The sequence below is a fragment of the Sciurus vulgaris genome (genome assembly GCF_902686455.1).
Source record: "Sciurus vulgaris genome assembly, chromosome: 4".
NCBI lineage: Eukaryota > Metazoa > Chordata > Mammalia > Rodentia > Sciuridae > Sciurus > Sciurus vulgaris.
In genome coordinates this window covers 186,640,626-186,652,638 of record NC_136464.1, presented here as the reverse complement: position 1 = coordinate 186,652,638, position 12,013 = coordinate 186,640,626, and the positions used below count along the sequence as shown (strand labels likewise).

Here is a 12,013-nt window from a genome sequence, read left to right as displayed (position 1 = left end):
TTAGCATAAATATCCTTTACAATGTTCAGGTATGTTCCTACTATCCCTATTTTTTCTAGTGTTTTGAGCATGAAGTGGGGTTGTATTTTGTCGAACGCTTTTTCTGTGTCAATTTAAATAACCATAGGATTCTTATCCTTAAGTCTATTGACATGATGGATTACGTTTATTGATTTACGAATGTTGAACCATCCTTGCATTCCAGGAATGAACCCCACTTGATCGTGGTGCACAATTTTCTTAATATGTTTTTGGATACGGTTTGCCAATATTTTGTTAAGGATCTTTGCATCTATATTCATCAAGGATATTGGTCTAAAATTTTCTTTCCTTGATGTGTCTTTTCCTGGTTTGGGTATGAGGGTGATACTAGCTTCATAGAAAGAGTTTGGTAGGGTTCCCTCCTTTTCTATTTCCTGGAATACTTTGAGAAGTATTAGAATGAGTTCTTTGAAGGTCCTCTAGAACTCGGCTGAGAATCCATCTGCTCCTGGGCTTTTCTTGGATGGTAGATTTTTAATGGCTTTTTCTATTTCATTGCTTGAAATTGATCTGTTTAAATTGTGTATGTCCTCCTGGTTCAGTTTGGGAGGAGCATATGTCTCTAGAAATTTGTCAATGTCTTTGGTAGTTTCTATTTTGTTGGAATACAGATTTTCAAAGTAGCTTCTCATTATGTTCTGTATCTCAGTGGTGACTGCCATGATATTTCCTTTTGCATCATGTATTTTAGTAATTTGAGTCTTCTCTCTCCTTCTCTTTGTTAGTGTGGCTAAGGGTTTATCTATTTTGTTTACTTTGTAAAAGAACCAACTTTTTGTTATATCAATTTTTTGAATAGTTTCTTTTGTTTCAATTTCATTGATTTCAGCTCTGATTTTAATTATTTCCTGTCTTCTACTACTTTTGCTGTTATTCTGTTCTTCTTTTTCTAGGGCTTTGAGCTGTAATGTTAGGTCATTTAATTGTTGACTTTTCATTCTTTTCTGGAACGTGCTCCATGCAATGAATTTTCCTCTTAGTACGGCTTTCATAGTGTCTCAGAGATTTTGATATGTTGTATCATCATTCTCATTGACCTCTAAGAATTTTTTAATCTCCTCCCTGATGTTTTTTGTTATCCATGTTTCATTCAATAGCATATTATTTAGTCTCCAAGTGTTGGAGTAATTTTCTTTTTTTATTTTGTCATTGATTTCTATTCTCAGTCCATTATGATCTGATAGAACACAAGGCAGTATCTCTATTTTTTTTGCATTTCCTAAGGGCTGCTTTGTGGCATAACACATGGTCTATTTTCGAGAAGGTTCCATGTGCTGCTGCAAAGAAAGTGTATCCGCTCGTTGATGGATGGAATATTCTATATATGTCTATTTAGTCTAGGTTATTGATTGTGTTACTGAGTTCTATGGTTTCTTTGGTTGGATTTTGTTGGAAGATCTATCTAGTGGTGACAGCAGTGTGTTAAAGTCGCCCAGAATTATTGTGTTGTGGTCTATGTGATTCCTGAAATTGAGAAGGATTTGTTTGATGTACAGGGATGCACCATTGTTTGGGGCATAAATATTTACTATCGTTATGTCTTCCTGATTTATGGTTCTCTTAAGCAGTATGAAATGTCCTTCTTTATCCCTTCTGACAAACTTTGGCTTGAAGTCCACTTTATCTGATATACAGATGGAAACCTCCACTTTTTTACTGAGTCCATGTGCGTGGTAGGTTTTTTCCCATCCTTTGACCTTTAGTCTGTGGATGTCTTTTTCTATGAGATGAGTCTCTTGCAGGCAGCATATTGTTGGGTCTTTCTTTTTAATCCATTCTGCCAGTCTATGTCTTTTGATTGAGGAGTTTAGGCCATTAACATTCAGGGTTATTATTGAGAAATGATTTGTATTCCCAGTCATTTGGCTTATTTTTGGTTTTTAAATAAGCCAAATGGCTTGGTTTCTCCTTCGAGTGGTTTTTCTCTAAGGTAGTTCCTCCCTTTGCTGACCTCCATTGTTGTTTTTCATTTCCTCCTCATAGAATATTTTGTTGAGAACATTCTATAGTGCAAGCTTTCTATTTGTAAATTCTTTTAACTTTTGTTTATCATGGAAGGATTTTATTTCATCTTCAAATCTGAAGGTTAGTTTTGCTGGGTATAGGATTCTTGGTTGGCAACCATGTTCTTTTAGAGCTTGAAATATGTTGGTCCAGGCCCTTCTAGCTTTTAGAGTCTGGGTTGAGAAGTCAGCTGCTATCTGTAGTGGTCTCCCCCGTACATAATCTGATGCTTTTCTCTCACGGCCTTCAAAATCCTATCTTTATTTTGAATGTTAGGCATCTTTAGTATAATGTGCCTTGGTGTGGATCTGTTGTGATTCTGTGCATTTGGTGTTCTGTAAGCCTCTTGTATTTGATTTTCCATTTCATTCTTCAGGTTTGGGAAATTTTCTGATATGATTTCATTGAATAGGTTGTTCATTCCTTTGGTTTGTATCTCTGTGCCTTCCTCAATCCCAATAATTCTTAAATTTGGTCTTTTCATGGTGTCCCATAGTTCTTGGAGATTCTGTTCATGATTTCTTACCATCTTCTCTGTTTGGGCAACTTTATTTTCAAGATTAAATATTTTGTCTTCATTGTCTGAGGTTCTGTCTTCCAAGTGGTCTAGTCTTTTGGTGATGCTTTCCATTGAGTTTTTTATTTGGTTTATTGTTTCCCTCATTTCAAGGATTTCCGTTTGTTTTTTTTTTTTTTGAGAATCTCTATCTCTTTGTTGAAATGATCTTTTGCTTCCTGCAGGTGCTCTTTCAGCTTATTGGTATTATCATTCATTGCCTGCATTTGCTCTCTTATCTCATCCTTTGCTTTGCGAATCATCTTAATCATGTATAATCTGAAGTCCTTTTCTGACATTTCTTCTAACATTCTGTCATTGGATTCTATTACTATAGAATCTAGATTTGTTTGGATCATTTTCTTCCCTTGTTTTTTCATGCTGTTCATGTATCTTCCCCTCTAGCAGTGCAGATCTGGGGTATTACAGATTTCCCCTTATAGGCTTATAGTGGCCCTATAGGTTTCCAATGCTCTTTCTTTAAGGGGAGATCAATATCAGCAGTGCCCAATTCAGACACTATGCAATCCTAGACCAAATAGCCCCTATGAGGACAACAACAAAATTGTCATAATAAACAAAGTGAGTTCAAATATTATCTTCAGTAAAACAAACAGGTTTGCAATAAGGCCTGCAGTTTCTAATGGAGGACAAAGAGGATGCAGAGGGATGTAGAATATGGCTGTTAATGGGATAAGAAAAGAATATAGAAGTTCTAGAAAATAGAAAGGATGAGAGTATAATCAAAAGAAATCGGATGTTAGCATGCAAAAAAGGAAGAAAGAGATTCTGAGGGAACAGGTAAACAAAAGGAAAAGAAAGCAAGAAAAGTAAAGAAATAACAACTTAAATTTTTTTAAAAAGGAGAAAAAAGAAAATCTACTGTATAACAGTCATATACTAATGAAACCTCCCTGTGTTCAGTAGCCTGATGCATGAGAGGTACCTGACAATGAGCTTCAAGCCTTCAGCAGGCGTCGCAGGATGGGATTTGCCCCACCCAAAGATCGGAGCTAAGGCTTCCAGGATTATCCAAAATGGCTGCTCTGGCTTTGAAATATGTTGGCAAATGGGGAGCTGCAGCTCAAGGGTGGACGTGGTCAGCTGGAGGTCCTGGAGACGGGATGCAGTTGGTCTGGCAGGGGTCCTGGAGGTTGGGTGTGTTCGGTGTGGTTGGGGGATCCTGGAGGCTGGGTGCAGTCAGTCTGGGGTCCCGGTGATAGGGTGCAGTCAGTTGTTCTGGGGGTCCTGGCAGCAGGGAGCAGTCAGTCGATGTGAGGGCCCCAGAGGCCGGAAGTGATTGGTTGGGCTGAGGGATCCTGGAGACGGGGCTCAGTCAGTCCGGCCAGGGTTCCTACGGGGCCTGGCTGTCGTCTCAAAATGGCGGCAGCCACGTGTAATCAAACCTGCAGGTACTGTGACAGTGAACTTCCAGGCGACAGCAGGCAGCTGGTGCTCCACTGGCAGTCTGCGGTCAGTCTGCTGGCAGTTGTTGGACGATCGGGAGGTGAACCTCGAGCGTTGGGTGATGGATAGGGGTAAGGCAGGCGATGGACAGGCGAGAGGCAGGCAAATGGCGGATGATAGATGCCTGACAGTGAGCCTGGCCCAGAAATTCTTTTTTTAAAAAATTATTTTTAGTTATTGATGGATCCTTATTTTATTTATTTATATATGGTGCTAAGAATCAAACCCAGTGCCTCACATATGCCAGGCAAGCGCTCTGCCACTGAGTCACAACCCCAGCCCCAGACATTCTTAACAAAATATTCTCAAGTAATATTCTTAAGTACTCCAGCAGTACTTAAGAAATATCTACAAATACACACTCTGACCAAGCGTGTTGCATTTCAGAGATGCAAGGCTGATCCAGAATTTGAAAATCAATCAATATGATTAGCCATATCAACAGGTCATAATATGAAAATCACATAATTATTTCAATCAATGGAGAAAAAGCATTTGATAAAGTTAAGCCTCCCTGGATGATTTTAAAATCTCTGAGAGGAGTAAGACTGGAGGGGTGCCTCCTCCACTTGACAGGCAGCTCCCGCAAACCTGCAGGCAACGCTCCGCCTGGCGGGAGGCCACAAGCTCGCAGGCCTGGGCCGAGGCCAGGACGCCACGCCCCCCAGCTCCCACCACTCTCTCCCAAGAGGGGGAGAGACCTGTCAGTCAGAGGGGAAAAGAAACAAAAGGCAGACAGTCAAGAGCAAGAACCCCAGTGTCCCCCGTTGCATACGACATGGAGGCTACAGCATCCCGAGGGCTCTGCAGAGACCCCTGGAGCACACTGCCCAGGGTCACAGAGTGACCGCATCCCTATGCACAGCCATTAGCTCATGCACAGTGCACCAAACATACCCACTGAGGTTTCACGAGAGAGCACACAAACGTGGCTCCAACACCACATGTCCTGACAGAGAGTGCTGGAAACCACAGGCCACTGAGGACAACAATCAGTCAAGACAGGTGGCAACCACCCTGCTGGTTGGTTGACTGGACGGCAGAGACGTCGTTCTCCCTCAACTGCAGGCCTATCGCAATTCCCAGCAAGATTTCTTAGCAGACCTTTTTATAGAGATAGACGAGATTCCTTAAAAATCTCCATGGAAAGGCACAAGAAGAGCGAGGCTTTCCAGCAGCAGCGTGGGGGCCGCTGACATCCAGAAGTGGGGAGCGAGCCGAGCTCCGGTTCTCCCTCAATGGATCAGGACATCAGCAGAAACCAGACGGAGGAAGCAGAGCTTAGGGGACAGGTCTGCAACTGGAGGCCAGAAGTGTGAGCCTCAGAAGGAAAGCTGGCAAGTCGGAGTTATCAAGGTGAAGAACGGTCACCCTGCCACAGTCCCGCTGGGAGGAGGAGAGGACCAGACCCAGACGGGGAGGATCTGCAGACCCCGTGTCCAGTGAGAAACTGGCATCTACGGCATGCAAGGGACTCTCAAAACCAAGCAGGAAAACAAGAGCTCAGAAGCAGAGCGTCCACGCAACAGAAGGACAGGGCCACTTCCCCGCGGAGGGTGACGGGAAGCACGCCCATCAGAAGAGGCTCAGGTCAGCAGAGAGCAGGGAAGGCGTGGTGAGCCGCCAGCGCCCCAGAACTGCCCTCGTGCTGGTGAGGATGTGTACAGACAACGGCTCAGGCCGCCCACCGTGGCTCCTCTGGAAACGGGCTGTTTCCTGTGACACTGGACACGTAGCCACCACCTGACCCTTCCCTCTGAGCAGTCACCCCAGAAACACAAAGACTGTGTCCACACCAGTGCGAGCATGTGGGTGTCCACCGCTGCTCCGGCCCAGCAGCAGAGCCCCAGGGACACCTTGAGCCCAGCAGGGGTGGTGGGGTGCGTCTGCACCTTGGAGACACTCAGGGTAACCTGGGCGGCCTCCAGAAGACCATGCTGAGAGGAGCCAGTCCCCAAGGCCACTAGGCCACAGGGGTGGGAGAAGGGAGGTGGCCTGGGCTGCCAGGGCAGCACCAGTGCCATGGGGTGGATCCTGTGTCCTGACCACATGGCCGTCAGGGTCCTGGCTGCTGTGCCTGCTGCCGTTTGTCACCACAGGGCTGCTGGGCGAGGGGGCAGGGGTCTACCTGGCCATCCTTACCACTGCGTGTGCATCTGTAACCACGCCAAGGGAATGGCCTGCTAGGGAGCACCTCCTCTGCAAAGCCTCGCTCAGGCGCCCGGGGACGCTGTGCCCAAGGCCCCTCCCAAGCGCGGGGGCAGAGGGACAGCCCGCAGCCACCACAGGCCCGCACTCACCTCCCGGAAGCCCTGCTCGAAGTGCCGGAGCTGCAGGCACTGTTGCAGCTTCTGCTGATGCTTTGCCCAGAACTCATCGAAGGCAGCTTCCGTTTCATTCAGCTGGGCCAGGAGCCTAAGGGACGGCAGAGCGAGGTGAGCCACAGCCTCCTGGGCGATGCCCGCGGCCACCGGCACCAGCGAGAGGCCCTCAGACCAAGCCCTGGGTCCTGCATCTCCTTCCTGCATTCTGTCCCCCCGCACCACACGCACACGACTGAGTTGAACCCCGTCTGCTCGTTCTTGAGGTCCCAAGGTCGAGGTTTGGACTTAGTATTCACAGCTCTGGACCAGAGTGGAGAAGTCGGTGGGACCAAGCGGGTGGGGCGGGTAGCTGGTGTCTGCCCCACTCTCCTGGGGACCGCTGCTCACAGGCACAGGCCTGCATCCCCGTCCCCCCCATGGCCCCCTGTGGGGTTCTCGGGCTGGCCTGTTGACAGATGAGGACATAAGTCCTGGGGAAGTTGAGGAGGTGTCCATCATGGAGCTGGCTGGGCCTCTGGTGGGTCCTCCCATCCCTAGGCGGGAGGCCTCCGTGTGACCCTCCCAGGCCCCCAGCCCAGCAGGCCTGCTCCGCCTGTGGCCAGGGTCAGGTGGGGCTGCTGTGGGGGCACTGCCGGGCTCAGTGCAGGCTCTGGCCCCTGCTCACGTGGGGACACCACCTGGCTTGAGACGCCCAGGCACTGGGAGGACTCAGCTGAGCACTGTGGGGTGGACCCTGGGGTGGACCGCCTCTGCTGTCAACCTTACCAGATGACAGCAGGGAAACACACAGATTCCACCTTCTACAGCAGAAGGTACATGACTCGACAGGGGCTGGAGCAGGGTCCACTGGCCTGGCCTTGTCCTCTGGGCCACAGGGTAGGGAAGACTTAGGTGCTGCCCGCTGCTCCAGCAGCGTCTCCCCCAACCTGGTGACCGCCCTCCTCTGTGGGAGGTGCTGGGGTCCAGCCATGCTCTCATGTCCACAGAGGCTGTGTTGGATCTGCTGCCCGGGCCAGGCAGGAGGGCGCCGGGCCTCACCTCTGCACGGTAGCCTGGCTGTCCAGCTGGTCCTGGTTGACGCTGTGCGTGGCGCTCTCAGCCAGCGGCTCTCTGAGGCTCTCGAGGATGCGCTGGCCCTCTTTCAGGGCGAGCTGCAGATCATCCTGCAGGGAGAGGGCAGCCTCACCCTGTAGCTCACTGGGGGCCCTCAGCGCAGGCCAGCCGCCATCAGGTTCGGGCATCGTGCACGGCAGACAAAACCTCCCTTCTGCCATCGCCCCCTGCAAGTCCCACCCACACTGGGCAGGAGGCGGGCTAGGGACGCTCACACTCTGGCTGGCACCTGGTAGGGCTGCAGATCCCCCGGGCACCCTCACGCCTACCCGTCCCTCTCCATGGCCGCTCACTGTGTGGGGCACAAGGCCGTGTTTGGGGTGTGAGCAGCCTGCCTGGCAGAGATGGGCAGTGTCCTGGGGACCAGACAGGTCACAGCCACCTGATGCTGCCATTTCAAAGCTGTCACCATGAGGCTGCCCAGGGGAGCAAGTGACCCAGAACATTCACCCCAGAGGGCACAGTGACACTGAGAGCCAGAGACTTAGAGGAGCCCACTGCCCACTGCCTGAACGGGAACGGCCGGGAGGCTGCTTCCAACCTGTCCTTGCTTGGACTCTGGTCCCTGCTGGACTGGCTGACTCTCAGCCTCCTGTGATCGTGCGTGAGGCTTTTGCTTGGGTGGCTTGGAAGGGGCATGCCTGGCTCTCCTGGGTGCTGGCAGGACCAGAAGCCCCTCACGTTCCCAGCTGCAGAGCTCCCCCTACTCTCCCCTCCTCGTGGGGAGAGGGCTACGCTGTCTGACCTTAGCCCTCACGCAAGCAGTACCTTCGCCTTGTGCTTCTTCTCGGTGTGGGTGCTGAGCACCGAGCTTGTCGACTGGACGTCATTGGGCAGTTCTGTTTCCGCCAGCTCGGTCCCGAAGGACTGCAGCATCTGAGCCGTCTGCTTCACCATGAGCGCGAAGCTTTCGATGGCCTGGGAGGAGGGACACCGCCACAGAGACTTGCCGGCTGCACTCTGAAAGCTGACACCCTGACCACCCTCAGAGGGGGAGCCCAGCAGATGCACAGGGGCCAGCAACACCCTCCTGCAGCTTCTCTCCTCACCGGCTTCCTCAGAAACGTACCAGGCAGGCCCTACAGACAGGTGCAGCCCCTAGAGTCATCCGGTGCTGCAGGGCTCCCTGCCTCTCTCCCTCCGTGGGGAGAGATGTGAGAGTCACAAAACACAAAGCGGGGCTTGGGTTTTCTATCTTCGTTTGTCTCCAAGCTCAGCTAAAGCCACTCCCAAACTTATTACTCATGCTATTTCTTCATGATGACTAACGTCCACCGAGACCATCTCCTCATTCTCAGGGAAGAAAACTTGGTAATGGGAACGTGTTTTTGGAAAAGGCAGCTCTGCTGGTTCAGTTGAGAATCATCAGGAATACAGCACGCGGAGCACCGGACCCACTCACCGTGCGGTGGCACAGCCACCTGGAGTGGCAGTAGTCCAGGGTGCCTCCAAGGTCCTCGGTCAGCTGAGACTTGTCGATGTAGCCGTGCAGCTCTGGCACGGAGCTCAGCATTATGACCTGGAGGACACAGAAGCCCCATGAGCAGAACACCTGCAGACCTGGGCGGTGGCCACTCACACTGGAGACGGAGGCCACAGCATTGCTGGTGGCAACTGGCCGTGCGGGGGAAGCCCTGGGTTGGAATCCCAGCTCCAGCCTCCAGCTGGCTGACTGGGCAAGCTGCTGGCTACCCTTGCGTCTGGACCTCCTCATCTGCAAAGTGGTAAAGTGACAGCTCCCACCAGATGATGATGAGGGGCACGCAGAGGCTCAACAGAGAGCCTGGCAGGTGGGGACAATGACATTTGGTGGGTGTCTTGAAAGGGGAACTTGACATGCCAATAGCACCCTCATTCAAAGAAGGCAATCTCTGCACCTCTTCCTACTGGATACACCACGAGACCACCTTGGAAGCTAGCAGGAATCAGTGTAGCCCAGTCGGGCTGCGGCCTTGGCAGAGTGAGCGGCAGCTCCCAGGCTTGCCTTCCCAGGAACGGGTGGCCGCGTGGCTAAGTGGACTCCACACGTGACTTGTCTTCACTTTTCTACGTCTCGCTTGTCCTCTTTGAGGTCTTTGGTCCAGGCACTTTAGATGGGAGTACAGACTTTGCTCTGTGAGCTGGCAGACAGATACTGCAGATCAGGCCTTCAGAGGCTCAGCTCAAACGTCACCGAACACCTTCATGTATTATTGAACCACTGCGCGCTTAAGTGGGGGTTCAACTGGGGGCGATCTGTCCCCGGGGACATCTGAGGAGCCTGGAGACTCCTGGGGTTGCTACGGAGGGGTAAGTGCCACTGGTACCTGGCGGGCAGAGGGCGGGTGCTGCGGAAGCCTAGGTGGCAGTGGTGGGGCTGAGGGTGGAGCCCACGGGGAGGACCTGCCTGAGCGTCGCGCACCAAAAATGCGCTCGAGCCCCAGCTCTGTCCAGAAAGCAGTTCTCAGCAGAGGCCACGCCTCTCTCTCTCTGCTTTTCTAACGAAATTGTCCACTTGCTGCCAGATAGCCCTGGGCAGCCTAGGGACAGTCACCTCCCACCACAACTTCTGCCTCTCAGTGACGCCCTGTCTGGGCACTGCGTGTTTTCAGCCACTAGAGAAGGGAGGCCATGGATGGCTCACGATGCTCTCCACCCACAGCCCCGCAGCAGACACAGCACCTGCAGGACCACATCCTTCAGACGACCTTTCTATAAGCCAAAGAACTTCCCAAAATAGGCAGGGAGTTTGCGGATGCCAGGGATGGTTTCCTTGAGCTCACTCCTGACAACCTGCTCACACACAGGAAGTGCCAGTTGGCAGAGTAGCCTGTGCAGGGACAGTAGGTCACCTGCCTTGTTCCTGTGACATGTCCCAGGGCGGAGTCTGCTGTCACCGTGGTTCAGGGAAAAGGCCAGCCTTGGTGACATGGATCACAAGAGCCATAGGACGCACAGCTCCCATGCCCGGGTCTGGGCAGGAGTCACTGCCTGCAGGGTCCTGCCCTTCATCAGTTCTTGGAAGCAGGTCCCCAACACCTGGGAGCCTGCTGCTCCAGGGCCACCAAGGCTCAGCTCACCCAGACCCACAGCAGCCTCGCTGGGCCTCAGGATCTGCATAATGATGGCGACTCCATCACCGCTCCGTGCTCGCCTCCAGGCACGGTGATCCTCGGGGAGGATGGCTGTGGAGGTGTGCAGGGCTGAGGCACACAGATGGGGACAGGAGGGTGCAGGCCTGCCCTGCCCACTCTGCTCAGAAAAGGGCTCGTGCCCGTCTGGAGCAGAGGATGGGAGCAGCAGGGGTTTCCGTGGGCTGGGGCAGAGGGGCATCTGCTGCCTGCGTCCTGAGGAAGAGCGGGATCTGGTACCAGTGCCCGCGGCCTGGGTTCTCCACTTCCCAAAAGCAATCTGGGTGGCATTCTTGGAGTGTCTGTGGGGCCTGGTGCTGGCCCCTGAGTCCCTGTTCTGCTTGTGAAAAAGTGCATTTGCGGGGCTACTGCCCAGGGGCAGCTCTGCAGGGAGTGGCCTGAGCTGACTGACTATCAGGTTTCCAGACTGCACAGGTTTCCAGGGGGCTCTGCAGCCTTCATTGCTAGAGGATGGTGCCCCAGTGTCCTTTCCGTGGGTGGCGCAGAGCTGGGCAGGGACTGCCACTGGGCTGGCGCAGGCGCAGGTGCAGTCTGGGCTTCCCTGTGGGGTACCTGCACCCTCTTCCCCAGGCTTCTCCCTGGGCACTGGCAGAGCCCAGGCCGTGGCCCTCGTGAAGGTAGGAAGTCCTACTTCTAGCCGCTCTCGGGGCAGCTCCTGGCGGAGGCCCAGCCAAGGGCCTGGCTGTGCCTGAGGACCTGCAGCCTGGGGAGGGTGGGAGGAGCAGCCTGCACCAGGGCTCCGAGGAAGCTGGGCTCCCAGCAGGCCCTGCAGGCTCACTCGGGCTGCAGACTGAGGGGCTCCAGAGTGCTGGCCACCACCGGGGGCCAAGGCCACTGGGGTCCTTCTGTACTCACCGGCACCTTCATCTTAAAGTCATCTCTATTGAACTTGAAGGCGATGTCAGAGAGAGTCCGCTGGAAGAACCCGGTCGGGCGAAGAACAAGGACCAGCTGCAGGTTTGCTGGGAAGGATGCCTGCAGGACAAGGAGGAGGGCCTGAGCCATCTCCGTGGACAGCTGAGGCCCCAGCATCCCACCTGCACGCTGCAGCTGACCATGGGGCCCTGTGAACGCGGGTCACGAGCTGAAGACTCAGCGCGACTACAGCATCACAGGTAGGGTTCTAAGTCCCAGCACTCAGAATGTGGCCCTGTGGAAGGGGGTCCTCCCAGGGGCAAGCAGAAGTGCGTCCCTGAGGTGCCCGACCAACGTGACTGCTGTCCACGCAGGACGGGGGAGCAGGACACAGGCAGGGAGGTGGAGCAGAGCCGCTCCGCAGGCCAAGCAATGCCAGGCTTGGCTGCCACTGCGGCCAACAGCCCGTGCCCTGGGTCCCGGCTTCCAGCCTGGAGGACGGCCGGGAGGAGATGTCTGTG

General features: G+C 52.9%; 1 protein-coding gene across 24 annotated transcripts in view; it reads right to left on the bottom strand.

Moving 5' to 3' along the window:
• Window positions 1-12,013, bottom strand: part of MCF2L (MCF.2 cell line derived transforming sequence like) — a 150,769-nt gene that overhangs the window by 24,923 nt on the left and 113,833 nt on the right. For all 24 annotated transcript variants that reach the window (XM_079136699.1, XM_079136710.1, XM_079136720.1 and 21 more), the window contains 5 exons: window positions 11,493-11,612; window positions 8,909-9,025; window positions 8,275-8,424; window positions 7,432-7,556; window positions 6,370-6,484 (listed from right to left, as the gene is read on the bottom strand). In XM_079136699.1, coding sequence (XP_078992825.1) covers window positions 6,370-6,484; window positions 7,432-7,556; window positions 8,275-8,424; window positions 8,909-9,025; window positions 11,493-11,612 — 627 coding nt within the window. The remainder of the gene's footprint in view (window positions 1-6,369; window positions 6,485-7,431; window positions 7,557-8,274; window positions 8,425-8,908; window positions 9,026-11,492; window positions 11,613-12,013) is intronic.